Source organism: Sapajus apella, unplaced genomic scaffold (genome assembly GCF_009761245.1).
Source record: "Sapajus apella isolate SASKATOON/1434 unplaced genomic scaffold, GSC_monkey_1.0 scaffold3, whole genome shotgun sequence".
Lineage (NCBI taxonomy): Eukaryota > Metazoa > Chordata > Mammalia > Primates > Cebidae > Sapajus > Sapajus apella.
Window position 1 is genome coordinate 657667 of NW_022436943.1, and position 24234 is coordinate 681900.

Sequence of the window (24234 nt, forward strand, 5' to 3'; positions counted from 1 at the left end):
AAAAAGTTATATATATATATATATATATATATATATATATATAACTTTTTCTGGACTGTTTTCTGTTCCACTGGTCTATATATGCATCCTGTGGCATAGCACACTGTCTTAATTACTGTAACTTTATAATAAGTCATTATATCTGGTGGTGTTAGAGCCCTTTCCACACTTTGTTCCGCAAGATTGTGTAAGCTATTCTTAGCCCTTTGTATGTGCATGTATACTTGATTGTCAGTTACAAACAACAGCAACAACAAAACCTGCTAAAGGGAGTGAGAAATCACTGAAGTCAGAGTGATAATAACCAGAAGCTTTTCTAAGATATTAATAATGATTAGGTCAGCTCAAATCTAGAATATTTTATTAAGATTAAAGAATGCCCTTGTTATTTCAGCATTCGTCTTATCATTTCTTATAGACTATTTAATAAATGGCCTTATTTTAAAAAATGGTTAAGGAACATACTTGTTTGAAATTTCATATTTATAAAAATATACAAACTAAGAATACAACTAAATGATCTTTTATTTTTTATTTTTCAGAACATCCGTGATAACAGTCTTCTGTAAATTGAACTTTTCAAGAATTCTCTGAAGGAACCAAGTAGGATATTCTTACATCATGACTTAATCTGAATGCAAGAACAAGAAATAGGTTTTATCTCTAAGTATAATGAAGGGCTGTGTGTAAGCACTGACCCTGACTCAATTCTAACAAGCATTTTAGACATGAGTTTACATCGGCAAATGGGTTCAGATCGAGATCTTCAGTCCTCTGCTTCATCTGTGAGCTTGCCTTCAGTCAAAAAGGCACCCAAAAAAAGAAGAATTTCAATAGGCTCCCTGTTTCGGAGGAAAAAAGATAACAAACGTAAATCAAGGGAGCTAAATGGCGGGGTGGATGGAATTGCAAGTATTGAAAGTATACATTCTGAAATGTGTACTGATAAGAACTCCATTTTCTCTACAAATACCTCTTCTGACAATGGATTAACTTCCATCAGCAAACAAATTGGAGACTTCATAGAGTGCCCATTGTGCCTTTTGCGGCATTCTAAAGACAGATTTCCTGATATAATGACTTGTCATCATAGATCTTGTGTGGATTGCTTACGACAATATCTAAGGATAGAAATCTCTGAAAGTAGAGTTAATATTAGTTGCCCAGAATGTACTGAACGGTTTAATCCCCATGATATTCGCTTGATATTAAGTGATGATGTCTTGATGGAAAAATATGAAGAATTTATGCTTAGAAGGTGGCTTGTTGCAGATCCTGATTGTAGGTGGTGTCCAGCTCCAGATTGTGGGTAAGAAGATGTTGTTTGATTTTTCTTGAGTTAATTTTTTTTCTCTGTGGATAAAATAATTTGTTATTATTCGAAAGAAAAAATTTTACATGCTAGAGAATTCATTCAACAAACAGGTTGAGTGCATACCATATGTCTGGCACTATTTAGGTTTTAAAGGCAGTGGTGCTATCTTACTCATTTCTATATTGTCTCTGCATTACAAATTCACTGAGCATTTTTAAAGGAACAGAGTAAGATGGTAGAGTACAGGATCTGGTAAACAAAATTGGTTTTTCCATCTATTAGGAGAATTTTAATTTTGTAATAACAGATGAAATGATTAGGGTTGTTTGTGATGAGGGGGTTATTTGTGGTCATAAACTTAAATGACCCTCTTTTCTAATTTATTTCTTTTCTCTTTGTTGACATGTTTCTCACGTGAGATAAATGGCCCTTTTGAAAGGTATCTTAACATGTGCCACAGTATGATGGGTTCATGTTGATATACATAAGCATTTGCTAGTCTGAAGTTCTAAAGGTTATATTATGTTTAATTTGCCTCAAGTTTTTGAATTACACATAACATATCCTCAACGTTTAAAATAAAATAATTTTGCTTACCTATTTGATTATTATGTTCATGAGCAGCTCCTGTTTACAGAGCATTTATTGTGTACAGTTGTCAGAATTAGGGAAACAACAGTCATACACTCTTCCAAGAATGGCAAAAGCCACAAACAATTAATATGATATGTAGCATACTATTAGTAAACCAGAGATTATAAATAAGAGTTTGGGGAAACCCAGAACTTCCAAGATTATCTGGGTATAATCTCAGAGGCAAGGCTGGGATGTGAGTTTCATTTATCAAATTATAATTTCAAGACTCATTACCTGAATCAAATCCACTATTGAAAAGTTTCTTGGGTAGTGAATTTTCAGATTGCATCTAACCTACATTCTGTAATTTAAAATGAGAAAAGTAGTGTTTCCTGCCTGTGCAAATCCCAATATTCCCATGTATCACTAACCCTTAACCACCCACCAAGGATCTCTGTGTAATATACAACATTTAAAATTTACCTAATTAATATTTTATGAATTAGTTGTGTGTAGAACTCAGATACTATTCATTATCAGGTATGAATTATGGTGTCCTATACTGCAGGGAACTTTTACTGTAATACAGATAGACAACAAAATATGTTACAGATACTATCTAAACTGGGCCAAGGTTAGCTGTGTTTCCAGGTGTAATGGCAGAAGCAAACTCTGGGGTGTGGATGCAGGGCTAAATTTTCAAGAAAACGGTGGGAAAAAAATAGGAATTATGAATAGTAACTTTAAGTAACTTGAGCAGAAGACAGTATTCTGTCAGAAACAAACAGCTTAGATATGATTGAATCACTCTTGATCCCATGGACTGACCCTGCACAGCATTTCCACTGGTGAACATGTGCAAGTTATACTCTTGAAATTAGAGTAGATTTCAAGTAGGATAGCAAATTTTAGTTTAAAGAAAACTTTCCGTGAGTCATTATAACAAATACTCCCATAGCAAGAGTTCAAATACTGAGGAATATGTCTATGTTACGTTTCATCCACAGAAAGAGGGTGGTTTTTCTATCTATCCTTCATCGAACCCCACGGTACAAGAGGTGCTTCATACATTCCTCTAAATGTTTAATAGCTTAAAAAAAAAAATCTCCAACTGGGTGTGGTGGCTCATGACTGTAATCACAGCACTTTGGGAGGCCAAAGTGGGAAGATCACTTGAACCCAGGAGTTCGAGGTTGCAGTAAGCTGTGATTGTGCCACTACACTCCAGCCTGGGCAACAGAGCAAAACTCTGTCTCAAAAAAAAAAAAAAAAAAAAAAAAAAAATCTGACAAGGATAGAACAAAGGAAAAGGAGACTTAAGTTGTCACAGCTTTTGGCCAGGAGATATTAAGACAGTAAATCCAGGGGCACAAACCTTCTGGTCAGTTGACTGCTGTATATTGTACTGGGTTGATTGATAATGTAATTTTAATGTATAGTTAATACTCACAACCTAATTGAACACAATAGGTAGGGCTGAAGCAAATTATACTTCATATAAGAACTTGATTTTAGGAGAAGCATGCCAAGCCAACTGGAAAAGGATTGATTATTCAACATATAGAATTATGAAAAATAGTTATTTGAGGGGGGAAAATTAGATTGTCACCACATATATTAAAATCAAAACAGATTACAGAGGTTAGGTTATATAAAGGGAAAAAAAGTAAACAAAAACAAAATGCAGGTGAATGATTAGCTAAATCATTCACCTTCTGTGTTAAAATTGAACACACATTTACTCTACAACTGAGAATTTCAACTCCTAGGTAAGTACTGTAGAGAAAATCTTTACTTATGTACCAAGAGATTTATTTAGGGATGTACCACAATAACAGAAAAAAATGTTCATTAACAGTAGAATACATAAGTATATTTAGTTTACTGGTTACCTCTTGAGAGTAGGAAGAGGGGATGTGAACTTCAGGGTGTCACCAAGTTACTTCTGAAGCCACTGATAAATAAAGGTTCTGTTTGCCACTTCATGCTTAGTGTACTGGTATAATTTTTAATATCACTACATTTCTTTCTTAAGGGTTCCAATTTAGATTATGAGTTAATGATCATCCTACTGATAATGTTCTTAACTTGTATGGTAGATACAGGAGTATTTATTTTACTATTCTTTATAAATCCTTTTTATAGAGTTCTTAATTTTTTTTCAAAAACTCATACTTTGGGATATTTTGACACATTTTCTTATTGAAACTTCATTGTTAAAAAGTAAAATGGCTCAATATTAATATTTTGGAGATGATAACTCAAATATGAGCTCAAGTATAAAATATAAAGTAATAGAAACACTTTACTAGACTGTTACTATGAAAATAATCATGTCATTGTTATGTAAATTTAACAAATAATTGTCCATTATTAATTGGGCTATACATTAATTTTTGGTGTTATTGGTTGTCAGTAGTCTTACCCACAAAAGAGGAAAAATAGTCACAGAGATTACTTTTATGTATTTTCCTTTATATTTGATTTATACTGCTCTGTAAGTTGTTAAGAACGTATTTCACATACTTGATAACTTAGGTTTTATGGTTGTGTTTTGTAGAAAATGTCACTCAATAATATAAAATTTGTATGTATACTTTGAAAATATATGATGCTATATAAGCCCTCATTAAAAGTTAGCTTTACTTATTATGAGCTGTAAATACCTATCCTATTGTTATAAGGATTAAGTGAGATCTTTAATGCTATTACTAGCAAAATTCCTAGCACACAGTAAGCTTGTCATTGCTCTTATTATTCTTTATTTTATTTCGAAGTTTTGCTTTTATGTTTTTTTAAATAATCATTCAAATACTTAATGCACCTATGTGTCAGGTACTGGAGATTTATTAATGAACAAAAACCAAAAATCCCTGACCTATTGGAGCTTACTGAAACCTTTGGAACACCCAGAGGACCTTTTTTAAAAAAAATTAAAACTCCATTTTTTATTTAAGTCTGGCATAAGGAATATTGGTAAATATCTGAATATTTGATTTTTATAAAAATGTTTAGCAATGGTGCCAGGACCATAGGCATATATGTAGTATTTAGCCCCTTTTATTATATAACACACTTGAAAGGTTCTTTTCCAGAAATGCTAGATGTGAAATTACAAATTTTTTCTTTTGGATTTGTTACTTATAAATATGGCCATTTTCATATATGACATTAATTTTACTTAAACATACAGTTTAATGCACCTTGAGAAATACTGTCCTTACCTTAGATAGAAAAGAGTTCTACCTGACCTGGTTTCCATTTAAGATCTCTTGGGGTTTCTGACCTTAATATTCTTTCTACTCTTCTGAGGGCTAGGACTGATCACACTTGTTTAAAGGACAGTATTTCTAAAAATCCCACTTGAGAACGGGCCCAGGGGTCCAAATCTGAGGGCTGTGATTTAACCAGAATGAGTCTAGCTAGCCAGCTTCTAGAACATGCCAGTCCTCACAGGTTCAGAGAAAAATCTGGCCATAGCTAGGGAGAAAAACTGGGGGAGGGATCCCAGTGTGCAAGGAGGAGAAGCATAGAACCTGTCTTGAATAAAAATATCGGATTACCTTCTGCCTTGGAGTCCTAGTTAGTGCATTGTCTAAGCAGATAGCAAAAAGTTGTTGTTTTAGTTTCTATCACCTGTTTCAGTTGGCTAAGGCCACCCTGCTGCCAGCACACATTATCCTTGTCTTCTCCTGTGAGTGCTTCTAACCTTGCTGGGGAACTTTGAATGTACAAGAACATTTATTATACTGGTATATAATTAATGGTTTAATGTCTGTGAGCCCCCCAAAAATCCCCCAGCAAAGTTGTGTTTTGTTTTTGGAAGCACAGGTTAACCCCATGCTCAATAAAAAAAATTGTTCAATGAACCAGCCTGACTATATGCCACTAACGTAAGTCATATACATTTGGGTAATGTGATCAACTATAATTGGCTGTGTGTAAGCTTCAAGCTGGTTTGCTATGACATTTAAATGATAACTTACTCTGGTGGAGAATATTGTTCTTAATGGATTAAAAAAGAATAGAGCCATAGGCTTAGGGACTAAAGAACATGTATTTTTAGAATTCTAATTAATGTCTGTGTGACTGTCATTCTCATCCTATAAAGATGTGTTTTAGCCATACCTTGACCATCTTTTGACATGCTGGAAATGCTTTTGTAGACTGACCTTTTATAAATTTTGCGGAGATTATAGATCTAACTTTGATTTTATCCAGAGAAAACACATACATGGAACTTAGAAAACAGATTTTGGGTATAGAGAGCCATAATGAAATAAACTACATTTCAGGGTAAGTTATAATTCATGACTAGTGATAAATTGTATATGTTAGAACAAGAGTTAATGGTTTGAACTGAGAATGCTATTTTTAATTTATTCTGCTTCCTAACCATAAAATTAACCCAGGTATATTTTAATACCAAATAATTCAATATACCATGTGGATAGTTCTTTGAAGTTTAAAAATCACATTATCTGTGTCTTCTGACAATGTAATAAACTTTAAGCATTTCACATTTTGAATTTTTTGATTAGAGATACTCAACCTCTATGTTACTCCTACCAGCAAACATTGTTCATTGATAGTAAGATTTTTGGTGATGTTTTAATGAGTTAATAAAAATAACATTCTTCCCCTCCATCCTCATTCAAAACCGTGTTAATATATGACACAGGAGACATGTCAGTTTTCTCTAATTAGTTGACTAAAGAATGTAGCATTGGATATGCAGCCAAAATGGCTTGCTAACACTTCATCCGTAAATTAGACAGACTTTCCCAACTAGTCTCAGGCATGCAGGCCTGACAATAACTGAAGCACTCTCTTACAGCACGTAGTGGAAAACAGAACAGAATGTATCCTGTCTGTAGGATGCAAATCCTAAAAAAAGGGAACCAGGAGATGAGCCGCACTTTGTCTAGACCTTCTCTGAAGTAAAGTAAGTTATTCCTTTTCCATGGGAATAATCATAACTTTAAAGTAGAAAGAAACATGAGCTTCTTGATTCTGATATAAAACTTGATTGTTCACCTTAACTGGATCAAATTAGTATCTCTGATTATATTTTCTTTCTGTTCTTACAGAAAGAAAAAAACAGTTTTTTAAAGGTATCTTAAAAGCTTTATGCTTTAAAAAATTATTTTGGACTTACAGATACTTTTTCTTCATTCTCTTTCAATTGACAGAAGGGACATGAGAGGCAGTCTTTTTTTAATCCAAATATTTATTGAGACTGCCATGTCTTAGGATTACTTTTCATGTTAGGTATTTATTTTTCTTCTTACTTGTTTCTCATAAGGAATTTGATCTAGGCAGAATATGTCACCCTAGCTGGTATCCCTACTTGCTTGATGTTATCAATAGTATAATTTGTAAAACATTAGTACTATGAAAGTCTCTCAGGAGATAGTATAAATGACTGAATTTAAATAAATTTAGAAAATACTGCCTACTATGTACTGAGCATTGGTGTGTTAAAAATTCTTATCAAATCCTATAATAAAAAACAAAAACCACTTTAATTTTACTTGGCATTTTCCTAACTTTACCACTGAGTTCTTTCTTCATGTGGTTCACTTGTTAACAATGCAGTGAACAGAAGATACTTCTGGAGAGAATGCTGTTTCAACCCCTTCCTGTCTTCCCCACTTTCTTCCTCTCCATCCACTCCTGGTGTAAGCATTTCAAGTAGCTAGAGACCTTCAGCTGAAGGATACAGAGGTAATGTAAGGCTTGAATTAAATAATGGACCATAGAAGGAAATGGAGCTAACTACTAAACCAAGGTTTGGGTGCTGTTTGAGCCAGAGATGTTTAGTTAACCACTATTCAGTTATATCTGTGACCTTGTATTGAGTCTGTTCTTTTTCCAAATAACACTTATTATACCAGAGCAGAGAGACTCCTGAAATTTTCTGTAAAGCGAGTGTTTTGTATTTAATTTAGTTTTACCATTTGCTACCGTTATAATTTCAGAGTTATTTTCCAGTAGAAAATAAGTTCAGCTCCCACAAAAGGAAAATCATCTTCAGGAGTTCTGACAATCTGTTCTCAAAATGTGTGAGTGCTAGGTACATTTAATTCCTTGATGTATTACAGAATGTGCCTAATACAGTTATGGTTAGGATTGAATATATATGAATGTGAAACACTTACGTAGGAAGCACTCAATAATTGTTAGTATAAGAAAAAACTGCTAGACAAACTGCTCTAACTTTTATAGTCATTAGAGTATACATTTAAGAAAACATTGGTCAGTATATTAAAGTAATCTTGTTTTTCTTTGGAATTTGTAAATTCAATAAACTTGAATGTTTAATTCAGGGTAGGACATCTTTGCTTTTCCATTTAAAGAATACTGAGAAGTAGCATATAACATTTGTACTTTAACATTTGAGTATATATAATGTGTGATGAACTAAACTAACTCTCCTTTTTTCTCTACCCCTGTAGTCCTACCTCTCCTCTGTCTTCCTCTCTCCTCTCCTGTCTCTCTTCACATACAAACACTACATATGTGTGATCTTATTTTAATCTCACAACTCTCTTTATTATTTCCTAGTTTGGGGGATATATTTTGACCAAATGCCAGGTAGCCAAAGTCACATACCTTCATCATAGTCTGATGAACTTCTGGGATACAAGAATAAGTGGAAATTTTTATTTAAATAATTTTTTAAAACTAGCAATCAAGGGCTAGATGTGGTGGCTCACACCTATAATCCCAGCACTTTGGGAGGCTGAGACAAGCAGATCACTTGAGTCCAGGAATTCGAGACCAGCTGAGCCAGCATGGCAAAACCCTTTCCCTACTAAAAATACAAAAATTGGGGCCGGTTGCGGTGGCTCATATGTTTGTAATCCCAGCACTTTTGGAGGCCAAGGTGGGCAGATCACTTGAGGTCAGGAGTTCGAGACCAGCCTAGCCAATATGGCAAAACTCTGTCTCTACTAGAGATACAAAAAAAAAAATTAGCCCGGCGTGCTACTCAGGAGGCCAAGGCAGGATAATCACTTGAACCTGGGAGGCAGAAGTTGCAGTGGGCCAAGATCGTGCCACTGCACTCCAGCCTAGGCAACAGAGGGAGACTCCTGTCTCAGAAGTAAATAAATGTAAAATAAAAATACAAAAACTAACCAGGCCTGATCCCAGCTACTTTGGAGGTTGAAGCGCAAGAATCATTTGAACCTGGGAGGCAAAGGTTGCAGCGAACTGAGATTGTACCACTGTGCTGCAGCCTGGGTGATGGAGTGAGACACTGTCTTATTTAAAAATAAATAAATAAAACTAGCAATCAGACATTAAATGTTTGACATAATAATGCAGGAATGGTAATTTCCCCTACACTGCCAGCTGTTAGTTTGCTCCTGATACACTGTATATGTGAGTGTGTGTGTGTGTGTGTGTGTGTGTGTGTGTGTGTGTGTATTTATACTGTATATTAAAATTCTAAATGGATAGTCAGTTTAATAATATTACTATTCATATAATTGAGGAAAAAATTTTATAGTAACATTTTATAGGAGAACACTGTATTTGTGATAAAGTTTGGGTAAATCTCAAGAAACTTGTTCTCTATAAGCAGTCATTTTCAATGCACGTAAGACTCTAGACTCAGAACTGTAAGGAATTATCATCTGAAAGCAATTTATGAAGCTGTTTTGAAATTTAATTATTGAGAAGATCTGAACACTGTTAGAAATACAAAGAAAAAATTGAGAAGAAAATATGCTTTAAGTCCACAGTTTTCTGTTTTCTTGCCAAACTCCTTCACTTCTTTATGGAAATTGTACCAGATTTTGGAACTTGTCATGAAATTTTTAAAGGGCAGTATTGATGTTTTGCTTTCAATTCTTCTTCTCAAGATGTAGAGTCCCTGGAAGTATTTGTTTTTTTAAAGATTTATCTAAATCATTAATTAAAAATTAGGTCAGTTCTTAAAATTTTGTGTAGTGCTATGAATACTAGTATACTGAGCAGCCTTCTACAAAGGTTAGAATTATATATAACCTAACTTCTATTAATCTGCCTTGTATATTTTTATAAATATTCATTTTCTCAGAAAGGATGTATTCTTACTAAATTTATATAGGTAAAGCATTCTCAGTGTTCATATTAGCTGTAAATTGTTTTCCTATTTAATTATTTGAAAATTAAGCATCTACCTAAATTTGGCTTTTACAGTCATCGCAAAGATTATAGGATTTTACTCTTGCAACATACTGCACATTTAAGTTATCCAGTAAAATTTCACCATATAAAAAATTTCTACTCTTAAGTTATGTCTAAAATGCCAACCAAAAGATGTTAATATTTAATCCGAATATAATTTATATTATTTTTGTAGAAATGATAGTCATTTGTATGATCACATGGTTATTAGTCAAGTACAAGTGTAGGGGTATGAGAAATGTCATCAAAGCAGTCATTTGCTTATTTGGCCTTCTAGAGGCCAAGGCCAAGGCTGAAAATTATTTTGGCCGAATACGGAGGCTAAACTAAAGTGAATGCCTGTTTTATGTTTGGGAAACCTTAGTTGTTGAGAGATTATGTAATTCACTTAAAATTATACAAGTAATAAGTGGTGGAAGTGGAATTTGGACTGGCCACCCTAAAACCTCTTTGCTACCTTTGTAAATTGTAACTGACTTCAGAAAATGGTTTTGTCATTGTCTCCTGCATACACAAATTTCCCCATTCTGCCCCTCCTCTTTCCTTCTTCCTTCTTTCAGTAAAAGGTATATAGAGAAGAAGTTTGGAAGAAAATGCCATTTCCTTTTCACTGACATTTTTGTTTTAAAACAAAGGCTATACTTTAGCTTATAGATACTTTAGATTATAACTTTGATTTAAAAAAAAAAAAACAGGGTCTTCTTTCTTTACTTGGGACTGAATGAATAAGCTGCCTTGGAAATTTTAAAGCTCAGGGAAATGAAGCTTTGCTAAATTACCCAAAGCTGATTATAAATTGCCTTTAATTCAGTCCTGTTTGAACATGTCTGTGATAGAGAATGGTAATTAGAGAATTGGTCTATCAGAAATAAGATGGAATTTAAGTTTAAATTAAGTTTAAAGAATGTGGTACTAGGGGACCAGCAAGTCCAAAAATGGAGGGAACTCCCTGACTCTTAAAATCCTGCACAATTTATTTATAGAGTATCTTGAAACTTAATACAATCTCAGTTACAATTATTATTTAAATTTTATTGCCAGCTCTGAAAACTCCCCTAAATTTCCAGGCAAAGGGAAATGTTTGGTATTTACAAGAGACTCTTAGACATTGGTAAGACTTGATTGTCACTTCTTTTCAAAGGGAACTAAAAACTTCTAGAAATTTTTAAATTGAAAGTTTTATGGAGGTAATGGTAGATTAACATGCAGTTGTAAGAAATAATTCAGAGATCCTATGTACCCTTCTCACTGTTTGTCTCAGTGGTGCCATTTTGCACAAATTATAAAACAATATCAGAACCAGGATATTGGCATAGTTACAATCTACCAATCTCACTCAATTTTCCCAATTACTTGTATTTATTTGTGCTCAGTGTATTTAGTTACATGCATTTTATCGTGTAAATTTGTATCCACCACCATAGTCAAGATACTGAACAGTTCCATCACAACAGAAGTCCCTCATGTTGCTTCATTTTTTTTCTTTTCCTTTCTTTTTTTTTTTTTTTTTTTTGGTACAGTGGCATGATATTGGCTCACTGCCACCTCTGTCTGCTTCCTGGGTTCAAGCAGTTCTGCCTCAGCCACCCAAGTAGCTGGGATTACAGGTGTGCACCACCATGCCTGGCTAATTATTTTTATATTTTTTGTAGAGATGGGGTTTTGCCGTGTTGGCCAGGCTGATCTTGAACTCCTGACCTCAAGTGATCCGCCCACCTTGGCCCCACAAAGTGCTGGGATTACAGGCGTGAGCCATCGCACCCAGCCTGTGTTGCTGTTTTATAATCACATGTACTTACCCCAACTCTTTCCCCTCCCCAGTCCCCATTCCTAATCCTCGGCAACCACTAACCTGTTTGACATTTCAAAAATATCATATAAATGGAATCATACAGTGTGTAACATTTTGAGATTAACTTTTTTCACTCAGAGTAATTATCTGAAGATTCACCTAAGGTGTTACTTGTATCAATACTTTCTTTATTGGTGATAGTGTGCATGCAGTATAGCTTATTTAACCATTTACCGTTTGAAAGTCATCTGGGCTCATTCCAGTTTGGACTATTATGAAGCTGCTGTGAACATTAGTGTACAAGTTTTTGTGTGAGCACAAATTTTCATTTGTCTGGGATAAATGCCAAAGAATGCCCAGAATTTAAGTCATAAGTTTTTAAAGTGTCAGAAATATTAACTCGGAGAAAGGTATTAGTGCTAGTCATGAATCTACAGTTCTCAGTCTTTAATCTGAAGCCACAAAAAGAAAAGAAACCAGTTTGTATTTTTTGGCAGGAGGTTGGCACCAAAGACAACTTTAGCCATGCATCTTAGAAAAATGTGAGACTTCTACATACATACAAGATATCACAAAATTTATAAATTGACACAGTATGCCATTACCTGACAATTATAACTTACATATAGTCATTACAATTTTAAACACGTAATCTTTTTTTCTTTAAGATTTTCCACTTTAACAAGTAATTGTAGAAAATCAGAAATGTATAAACATATAATCAAGAAAATTAAAACTCAATACCAAGAAAACCACTATTAAGATTTTTGATGTATTTCCTTTCATTTTTATGTGCATACAGTACTGTACGAATTTAATATGGTTGTTATAAAATTGGGATTAGGCCAAATGCAGTTTGGTATCTTACTTAAAAGTTGAGGGAGAGGGACAAGAGTTGAAAAATTACTCACTGTGTACTGTGTTCACTATTTGGGCAACAGAATCATTGAAGGCCAAACCTCAGCATCATGCAGTATACGTACTTGTGTAACAAACTTGCGCATATATCCCCTGAATCTTTGAAAAAAAAAAAAAAACCCTGAAAATTAAAAATTGAACTTTTAAAATGTTTTGTACTTATGACTGTTTGCTAATGTATAAATAGAAAATGTTTTTCAGGAATAACATTTTGTTAGATACTTTTTGAAATGAGTATCTCTTGTTTTATGTCGCATTTTAAATCATTTTTCTTGTTCTTTCAAGATATGCTGTGATAGCATTTGGATGTGCCAGCTGTCCAAAATTAACTTGTGGGCGAGAGGGCTGTGGAACAGAGTTTTGCTACCACTGTAAACAGATTTGGCACCCCAACCAGACCTGTGATGCTGCTCGACAAGAGAGAGCCCAGAGCTTACGTTTGAGAACTATACGTTCTTCATCCATTAGTTATAGTCAAGAGTCTGGAGCAGCAGGTATTTATGTCTAATTTTTTTCTAATAAAATATTTGACACAGAACACTAGTTATTTTAATTTTTTGAAGTTAAGTATTCCTGTTTTCCTTTTACATGCCAGAAGTGTTTTTAGGTGCATTTCTATCCCAGAAGCACTCATTCTTTCCTATGAAAGAAAGTGATTCTGAAATGTGGAAAAATTTATTGTCCAAAAAAAAAAAGGAAAAAAGGAAGTGTCATGATAATTTATGTAACTGATAGCCAAAGATGGTCTGAAACTGTTGATTATAAAGGTATTTGGCCAGGCACAGTGGATCACACCTGTAATCCCAGCACTTTGGGAGGCTGAGGCAGGTGGATCACTTAAGGCCAGGAGTTTGAGAACGGCCTGGCCAACATGGTGAAACCCCATCTCTAAAGAAATTAGTTAGGCATGGTGGTGTGCACCTGTAATCCCAGCTCCTTGGGAGGCTGAGGCAGGGAAATTGCTTGAACCCGGGAAGTGGAGGTTGCAATGAGCGGAGATCATGCCACTGCCTTCTAGCCTGGGCAATAGAGCGAGACTCTGTCTCAAAAAAAAAAAAAAAAAAGATATCTTATGTAAAATGTACCAAATATTCCTAATGAAATTTTAATTTAAAATATATCATATTTATATTATTTCTGATTATATAAATATCATGGAATCAGATTTGAAATGGTATTTATTGTTGGAATCATTTTCATTTAAATATTTTACAAAGTGCATTTTTCATTTGCAGATGTCTCATCCAATGCTAGGATCAAGGATATAAACATTATACTGTTCGGGTGTGGTGGCTTATGCCTGTAACCAGCACTTGGGGAGGCCAAGGCGGGAGGATAGCTTGAGGCCAGGAGCTTAAGACCAGCCTGGGCAACATAGTGAGACCCCATCTCCACTGGAAAAAAAAAAATTAGCTTGATGTGGTGGTGTGCACCTGTAGTCCTAGCTATTCAGGAGGCTGAGGCAAGTGGATCACTTGAGCCCAGGAATTTGAGATTACAGTGTGCTGTGATCATGCCACTGCACTCTAGCCTAGGCAACAGAGTGAGACCCTGTCTATTAAAAAAAAATCATACCTTTGTGGGGAGGACACTAAGAACTTTAAGGTGTCTTTGGTCCTTGGCCAGAAATTTAAGTTTTCTGGGGATCTATAAATGTAAAATATATACATATCGGAAATCTCAAAAAAATTATTAAAAGGACCATCTTCATGTTCTTTGCATAAAAATTCAAAAAAAATATTTTGTGTGACAAATATATTTATTGGAATTTTATTCCTTTTTGGAAAAAATATTTTTCTTGCTGAGATGACAGGGAAAAACTTGGAAAATACAGAAATTTTTCAAGAAAATAATTTATGTTTCTGCTATTAATCTGAGATAATCATGTGCTTTATGCTACTAGAAAAAAAGTCTAATGAAATTTTAACACAGAATATTCAACATTTAATACTTTTGTAATGTAAATGTATTTTTATATTTGTTTGCTGATTGATTTATTTCTATTTCCTTTCCTAAAGATTTGTGGAACCCAAAGATATTAGTAATAATTTGTAGGTATGGGTCCAGAAGCAATTCAGAGAGGACCTGAATATACCTAAACTGTTCCCTAAAGAGTCAGCAATAGCCATTGGGTATTCACTTGGAAATGACATTCTTCTCTTCCAAGTCGGGGTGTATATTTATTGGTTACAGAACACATAGTCATATAGAGTAAGACAGAATGGACTCTGGAATCAGACTGCTTGAATTCAAATCCTACATTCTCTACTTATTCATTGTGCAATCCTGAGCAAGTTACTTGTTTCATCTTTAAAATAAAAATACTGACTGGGCACAGTGGCTCATGTCTATAATCCCAGCACTCTGGGAGTCTGAGGTGGGCGGATCACTTGAGATCAGGAGTTTGAGACCAGCCTAGGCAACATGGTGAAACCCCATCTCCACCAAAAAATACAAAAATTAGCCAAGCATGATGGCGGGCATCTGTAATCCCCAGCTACTCAGGATTCTGAGGCAGGAGAATCACTTGAACCCAGGAGGCAGAGGTTGCAGTGAGCCAAGATTGCGCCACTGCCTTCCAGCCTGGACGGCAGAGAGAGACTACGTCTCAAAAATAAAATAAAGATACTAATAATGCTTATGTCCATATACTTGAAACATTTCCTGGCTCGTAGGAAGTGCTTTTGCTATATGAGGTAGGGCAACTTAGAGAAACCACAGTCACTTTATAGAGATTTAAGTATGTATGGGCCATGATTAAATTAAAAAATGACAGAAATTACTTTTATTATTTTTTTAAATAAACATCATGATTTAGTTATCCAGATGAATATTGATCTTCCTCCAAGCAGTCACCATGAGAGTTTTTGTGTTTATTTCAGCAGTGCTTCCCTGGAATGCCTCATTGGCATAACCTTTAGGTAATAGTCAGTTTAATATCAGTTTGATTTGACAGTTTGATTTCTGAGAATGACTAAAAGTTCCTTTAGAGCTAAGTCTAACAGAGTGTCATACCAGGTTGAATTATTGGTTTGGGATGGATCCAAAGTAAAATGTGACTATGTGATCATGAGTGATTTTATATATATATGTGTGTGTGTGTGTATATATATATATGTGTGTGTGTGTGTGTGTGTATATATATATATATATGAGCTGTTTGAAAGTAATTATGAAAGAAAACCTTGCCAAATGATTTGAGCCAAACAGTAGCATTGTTGGAATAAATAGTTTCCAGGTGATTGTTTTGAAAAACAAACTTCACTTGGAATTTGTTCCATGTTTGTTTAAAAATCTTGGCTGGGCATGATGGCTCATATCTGTAATCCCAACACTTTGGAAGGTCAAGGCTGGAGGATCCCTTGAGCCCAGGAGTTTGAGACCAGCCTAGGCAAAATGGTGAGACTCCATGTCTACCAAAAAATTTAAAAATTGGCCAGTCGTGGTGGTTTACACCTCTGGTCCCAGCATCTCAGGAGGCTGATGTGGGGGGGATCGTTTGAGCCTAGGAAAGCAAAGCTGCAGTGAAATGTTATTGTGCCACCGCACTGCAGCCTGGGTGACAGAGCGAAACCCTGTTTTGAAAAAAAATAATTAAAAGTACATTGAGGGCCGGGTGCCGTTGCTCACACCTATAATCCCAGCATTTGGGGGTGCCAAAGCAGGCAGATGGCTTGACTCAAGAGTTTGAGAACAGCCTGGCCAACATGATGAAACTCCATCTCTACAAAAAATACAAAAACTAGCCAGGCATGGTGGTGTGCACCTGTAGTCCCAGCTACTTGGGAGGATTGCTTGACCCTGGGAGGTGGAGGTTTCAGTGAGCTGAGATTGCACCACTGCATGCTAGCCTGGGTGACAGAAAAAGACCCTATTTCAAAAAAAAAAATGTAGTGAACTTGGCTTCTCACAGACTTGTGGAAAGTGAAAAAGGAAGCTACCATCTAAATGGTTTTATTTATTACTGTTATTCCAGGTATTTTGGTATTGTTTTCTGTACCATATGTTGAAAAACTAGTTTTAATATTAATTGGTATAATAATGATTAGTTGGTTTTTTCCTAATCAGTTACTAAAGACAAACGTGTGCTTAGTTACATAAAATATATTAGTATTTGTATTTGTAAAATAGCATAATATTTATATTATAATGTTTACATTTGTCTTTAAACTGTGACAGTACTGCATTATAGCTACTAGGATGTTTATGCACTTGGAGTTAAATTTAAATGAACTACATATTTTTCATTTTTGTTACTATAGTTTTCCCATTTTATAAAAATAAAATATTTAATTGGCTTCCCACTCCTGCCTCTGTCCCCTTACCACTACCACCCTAAGAGATAATCATTGTAAACATTTGAGACATGGTGTTTTGTAACCTGTTGTTTTTCATAATGTGACAATGGCCCATATTTTAGCAGTAAACAAAAAGATAATCAAAGAAGACAAAAGCTTTGCCAAACACTGTAAATAGAAATGGGAAGCTTTTTTATATTAGGGAACTGTAGCTAATTGATTCTTGGGGTATGGGGGATCAATTGACCATAAACAATTTCATTTAGGATTTTTGCATTATGAGGGTATTTGGAGATAAATATATCATCTTATAATGGGCACAGTAAATTTTTCCTAATTTGTTGCTTTGAGAAAAGAGACAAAGCAAACTAAACAGCCTTTCATAGATGAATAAGTAAACAGAGAGTGAAAGATGTGGGTACAAGTATATAGAGACCTATCAAAAATACGTTGCTTGTGGTTTTCATGCTCTAATGTGTAATTTTAGCATATTAAAAGGCTGTTTTGTGTTTTTAGAATTGGAAGCAATAAATGGGGATGTTACCTTTCAGTTTGTTCCAAAGATTGCATGCATCAGAACCAAAGCTTGAGTCTCTTTACTCCCCCATCTAATTGAGATATCTGCTACTTGAGTATACTCTGGAATGAGGAAGTTTATCAGTTAACATCTACTTAAGCAGATAGGATTAGCATTTCTTTAATTTGATATACTGCATGTTGTATCAGGCTTTAGGTAAAAGCCAGCTTTTTTTTCATTTATACCCCAATGTTTAAAATTGTTAAATGCAGACTTTATGTTCTTTCATTTAAATCATGACTTATGGTTATTTTTAGTTTTTATATTCTAGTAATTATCTTGGTCTGGCTGCTTAGAGTTATCAGTTTGCTCAAAATTGCTTGAATCATTAAAATACTAATGTGATCACTGGCCAGTTTTTAAGTTAAAAAAAAAAAAAAAAAAGCAGTTTTGGTCCTAGAAGAAGCGCTAAGGAAACCTGAATTAACTGATGAAGCACAGGTAAAGTTTGACCATAAAACTTGTAGAAAGAATAGACTATAGCTTAATGCTTGTAATGTTAGAAATTGGAACAAATACTTAAATTCAGTGGTTAGCACTATAAATATCTTTTCTAAACTGTGAGCAGTTAGAAAATATAGCTGGCTAATAGTAAAGTAATTACAAGTTGCTATTTAAACAGATGCCAACATGCAAAATAGTTGTATAATTTTCCTGGTTATACTTGATTTTTAATTTGACAATATTGTGCATTGTAACCATATTATTATACAAAGAGCATATACCAACAACATTTGAGTAAATGAGTGAATAAATGAATAAAAAGGATAAAGACAATTAATTTAAAAGTCATGAGCATAACTAACAATGATTGCTTTTATTCTGAAAGTGTTTTCCACGGTTTGTAACCATATGACCCTTCCTTAATCTCTTGCTTCCTTCCTTGTATTCTGGCTACTGATTCTTTGCAAGGTCCATCTCTCTTTTGTGTGAAGTAAAATACTGGGAAAAGGCTGTTTTTCTAAAGGTATTTTTGCTATTTTTATGGTGCTTATAATTGATATAATTAGAAGTAAATTCATAGTGCTTTGGATATAGCACCTCAGATTAATATCAAATTGTCACCTCCTGTTAGTGTTCATTCACTAAAGGAATAGTATACAAAACGTGTACATTTGAGTTAAGGGAAGATGGTTAGAAGAGTTCTAGAACCAGGAAGTACCACTCAGAACACTTCTGTGGAACCAGGACAAGGACAAACTTTACTATGTAGTTTACAATTTGCCTAGAGCTGTCCTTGATTCTCCTTTCTCTATTTATTTTTTGTTATTTTTTGTTCTTAATGTTTTACTATGTTTGAAAAATGTTTGGGACTTGATATTTTAATGTAAAATGTGTTCTCTTAGTAGGGAAGAAAAAATGCTTTATATACTAAAAACAGCACACTAAAGCTATGAGTTAACAAACTATCTACATCTTAAGATTTTCTGTAAATTGCCAGAAGTTATTTTTAAACCAGCTTTATATACTTAATAGATTTCTCTATATTCCCAATAGCCGATGATATAAAACCATGTCCACGATGTGCTGCTTATATAATAAAGATGAATGATGGGAGCTGCAATCACATGACATGTGCTGTTTGTGGTTGTGAGTTTTGTTGGTTGTGTATGAAAGAAATCTCAGATTTACATTATCTAAGGTAAGTTTATAGAAGGAGCTTTTTATATGTAAATGTAATTTTATATTGTAAGACAAAATAACTTGTTTTTAAAAAGTATTATCCTAAGCATTTTTAAACTTAGTTTTGTAAGATACTTAAAGGAATTGGTTTTATTTTAGTTACATAAATTTAAAAGAAACCAAGTTATTATACTAGTTGTTTGGAATTAATAACTGGTCAAAAATAGGAAATAGGTACTTCCTCTTTTTGTTTTCGTTAAACTAGAATGCTAGTATGTAATACCCTGTATAATTATGCTAGACCGTAAATACTTGCATTTAATTTTCCCATACATAAATTTTATCATTTAGGCTTCAGAATGTGTTTATGATATAATCAGATAACTGATGCCTAAAAATATGCATGTTTTGCATTAATTTACTATTAAAAAACTAACAAGGGTTTGAGGGTAATGGAGGACCAGGGGTACATTTTTAACCTGTATCTCAGTTATCAGTATCTTGTTAATATAATTTATAGTAGTTCTTACCTAGTTTAATGAACTTAGAATTTAAAGAATGGGGAAAAGAATCCTAAGTATGAAAAGTTTTTAAAAATAGTCATTGCTTTAATATATTGCATTAATTTGTTATTGTGGTGTTTTGCAGCAGTTCCTTTCATTATAATTTTTTCCATTAGTCCTTCAGGATGTACTTTTTGGGGGAAGAAACCTTGGAGCCGAAAGAAGAAAATATTATGGCAGCTAGGAACACTGGTTGGTGCTCCTGTTGGAATCGCTTTAATAGCTGGCATTGCTATTCCTGCAATGATTATTGGCATTCCTGTGTATGTGGGCCGTAAGGTAAAATGTTTACTTCTTGTTACTCCATTATCTTATTCTAAATCTTTAGGTATATTCTTTTAGTATTGACAATTTTTTGCTTTGTTTTGGCTTTTTGTTTAGGCAAAGGGTACCTTTAGTTTCTTCAGTATAAAAGTTACTCTTTTTTCATAAATTTTTAATGTTTGGCAATCATATGTGAATACATACAAGGCAGACTTGCTTTACAATTTTCTGAATCTGAAAATTTTAGTACATTTGCATTATAAAACTAACTGAGTATAAAATATTGAAGGATACACACCTAAAATTTTTCTCATAGGTATATCCTTGCAAGGTCAGGTCTATAAAATCTTTTTAATGAAAGTTAATAGCTAAATAACACATGCCCTCTGGCAAAGAATAGCCAGTTCTTGAATTATTTCTGCTGCAGTTCAAAGCTCATTTTTTTTTCTTGGATTACTGCTATTAATAAATACACTATTTTGCAAATTATAACAATCTTGTCAAAGTCCAAATACCAGTGACTACCACTGGCCTCTAATTGATGAATTATATTTCATTAGCTAAGCAAATAATTCTTTTTCTGAGGGCTAATGGGATAATTTATGAGGTCCTAAGAAATCTATTGTTGCCTACATTAACAGAATCTCTGAATTGAGAAGTAATTTTAGAAATTTTCTTTGGTCCTTTCAGTAGGAGATGGCTAAAAGAAAAATAATAAATTTTCTTTGGTATCCAGGAAGATCAAAAAAATTAAAAATTATCTAATCTCAACCCAAGCAGAACAAAGGATAACAATTTTTATAAAAGGAACTAATAGGCCGGGTGTGGTGCCTCATGCCTATAATCCCAGCACTTTGGCAGGCTGAGGCAGGTGGATCACCTGAGGTCAGGAGTTCAAGACCAGCTTGGCCAACATGGCAAACCACATCTCTACTAAAAATACAAAAAATAAAAAATAAAAAACCTATCCAGACATGGTGGCAGATGCCTGCAATCCCAGCCTCCCAGAGGCTGAGGCAGGAGAATCACTTGAACCCTGGAGGTAGAGGTTGCACTCCAGCCTATGCAACAAGAGCAAAACTCTGTCTCAAAAAAGAAGAAAAGGAAACAAGCAGAGCATGGTAGCTCATTCCTATCATTGTAGCACTTTGGGAGGCTGAGGCAGGAAGATCACTTGAGGCCAGGAGTTCAAGACCAGCCTGGACAACATAGTGAGACCCCATCTCTCCAAAAAATTTGAAAATTATCTGGGCATGGTGGCATTCACCTATAGTCCCAACTACTTGGGAGGCTGAGATAGGAGGATTGCTTAAGCTGGGGAAGTGGAGGCTGCAGTGAACTGTGATTGTGCCACTTCAGCCTGGGTGATAGAACAAGATCCTATCTCTAAAATAAAAAAAGGAACTAAAGGTTGTCATACCGTGTCATAGGTGATGTATGTACTTTGACTCATTTGAACACTGCAGTAACCTCAATATTTTGGTATGCCATGTGTGTACCTATGCAACAATCTTACGTGTTCTTCATGTGTACCCCAAAACCTAAAATACAATTTAAAAAAATTTTTGGACAGTAATTGATATGTTAAAATATTGAGAGGAAAATTTATATATCTTCAGTTACACAGAAAGAAGCAGAGCTGAGATTTGAACTCAGATGCATGAATTCTTAATATAGGTTCCCTGATTAAGTTTTATTAGCCATTTGGGAACTTCAGTTATGGGAAAACCACTTCTGTTGTAAAATGGCTACTAATTGTTATAAAATTCTTTCCTTGAGTCAGATACTGTTTCCGTTTGTTTCCTTTATTTCTGTTTCTGACTTCTGGGACCAGACTCAGAGTAAAGTTGATCCTCTTTCATGTAACAACTGAATTTTTTATGTTCAACATACATTTTATAATCAGAAGAATAATATATACAATTTCTTAAAAATTAATTTTGGGACTGATGACAAACATATTTATAAGCCAGATATTTCAGAAGGTTTTAAGTGAGTAAACCTGAACTTTAAAATTTGTTGGGGCATGTGTGGTGGCTCATGCCTGTAATCCTAACACTTGGGGAGGGTGAGGAGGAGGGTTGCATTAATCCAGGAGTTTTGAGACCAGCCTGGGCAACGCAATGAGACCTTGTCTCTGCACAAAATTAAAACATCAGCTGGGCATGATGGTGCATGCCTCTGTAGTCCCAGCTGCTAAGAAAGCTGGGGTGGGAGGATTGATTAAGCCCATGAGGTTGAGGCTGCAGTGAGCTGTGATCCTGCCACTGCACTCTAGTCTGAGTGACACAGAGAGCCCCTATCTCCAAAAAAGAGAGAAAATAAAAAATTTCAAAATATAGTAGCTGATTATAATTTTTCATGTAGTTATTCAAAGCAAGGTTTTGCTGAAAACAAAACTATTTATTCAGATACTTAGAAATAGAAGGAAAAGAGAGACTGTTGTACCACATGTACCTATAAATAATTTATAGAGGAGAGATTATTTACCTCATTGTTCAGGTCATAGGGTACATTTACAGGCTTCCTTTTTTCAAACATGTACCCAGAGCATTGTAAATGAATGAATTAGTTTTCCATTGAAATAGTGTCCTGTGGTGCTTGGGATCCCAACCAACCCAGGAATACCTACTAAGTCAATAAAGTACCCAAAAGCTGAGCCTTCACTTAACAATTAAAAAATAGAAAATGCAGCAAAAAATTGTAAACAGAAAAGTTGAACCAGAAATAGTGGGATGATGTAATCACTGTAATTGAACATTGGTGCTTGAAGCTGAAAAATTTTCTGGAAGAATTATTTCTCTTGGCAGCCTGCCTTTGCAAGTCAGCTCCATCAGTTGTTGCTTTGCCTTTTCTCTTCTTCAGTGCTAAGTTTCCCAGGAATGGGAGTGGGGAGGAGCAGGAATTAGCTGCAGTACTGAAGGATAATGAAAGGTACCCTGGGGAGGTCTGCCATCTCTGCCTGCATGGACTGTGTAGGGAAGTGAGGAGGCTCATTTAGAAGGAACCTCTAGTCAATGCTGGGAAACGGGATTCTGACTAGGAAATAGAAAGGTTTCTCATCCCATACCCGCATCACCCACCTCCCACCCCAACTTTTCCACTTTTTTATATATCCTACAACACTCCTCATACTTTACAGCCTTCCAAAGGCTAAAGATATTATTACACCCATGTAACAATAGATTATTTTATAAGTCTCATGTGTAATATTGTTTGTAAGTCATTTTATTTTAGAGTCCCCATACTTTTGAGGCTGTTTTGAATCTGTCTTAGAACAGCCCTTGCAAACCATGAAAATAAAGATGTCAAAGTTCATATAATTTCTCAAGCCACTTTTTAATCCCTGCTTCTATGATGATATCAGATTCTGCCTATTAACACCTGTCCTGTACAGAGATGCTGAGTGAATTCAATCCTGTCCTCTGTTAGCCATTATTTATCGTCTTTTTTGTTTCTCTGCCCTTTACTTTGAGCTATAAATGAAAGCCCTGGATTTTGAGTAATTTGTCAATATTTGTCTTCATAAAAAGGGATCTGAGAAAAAATAATTCTGTTTAATCATACTTCTTTATTAGAAATGGTTTTTAAGGTCAATTTTTAAAAAGAAACCTTTCCCAGAAGCCAATTTTTACCATTTAGACAATCTTCTTTAGAAAGAAACCTTTAGAATACTAGAAGTATCCTGTTAGTGAACCAGTAAGTTGAGCTAAGATACTCAGCTATGAACCTTTTTGAAAAATAACTTTAGCAAGTATAGGCCTATTTCAACTAAGTTAAATTGTAATGTATTTTTCTCTTTAATCCCCTATGCCTATTTTTATGAATTCAAGATTCACAATCGCTATGAAGGCAAGGATGTTTCAAAGCACAAACGGAATTTGGCCATAGCAGGCGGTGTAACGTTGTCTGTAATCGTGTCTCCAGTAGTAGCTGCAGTGACTGTAGGTAAGAAAATGCTGAAAAGTACTAATTTTAAAATTTTATGGAGTTAAAGTTTTGTGGAAGGATTTTTAAAAAATGAAGTGTTTGAAGAGAAGATGTTTACTTTTTTGTTTTTTAATTTAAGTACAAATTAAATTAATTAAATTGAGCCTACATTAAGTCTTTCTTTGGTTAGAGTAGTTGGT

The 24234-nt window shown here is 34.5% G+C and overlaps 1 protein-coding gene across 2 annotated transcripts in view; it reads left to right on the top strand.

Annotated features, from left to right (window-relative positions):
- The window catches only part of RNF19A (ring finger protein 19A, RBR E3 ubiquitin protein ligase), a 50696-nt gene that overhangs the window by 18979 nt on the left and 7483 nt on the right, over positions 1-24234 (top strand). For both annotated transcript variants that reach the window (XM_032248021.1, XM_032248030.1), the window contains 5 exons: positions 543-1309; positions 13065-13273; positions 19152-19296; positions 19957-20119; positions 23938-24052. In XM_032248021.1, the coding sequence (XP_032103912.1) occupies positions 636-1309; positions 13065-13273; positions 19152-19296; positions 19957-20119; positions 23938-24052 (1306 nt within the window). In that variant the 5' untranslated portion in view covers positions 543-635. The remainder of the gene's footprint in view (positions 1-542; positions 1310-13064; positions 13274-19151; positions 19297-19956; positions 20120-23937; positions 24053-24234) is intronic.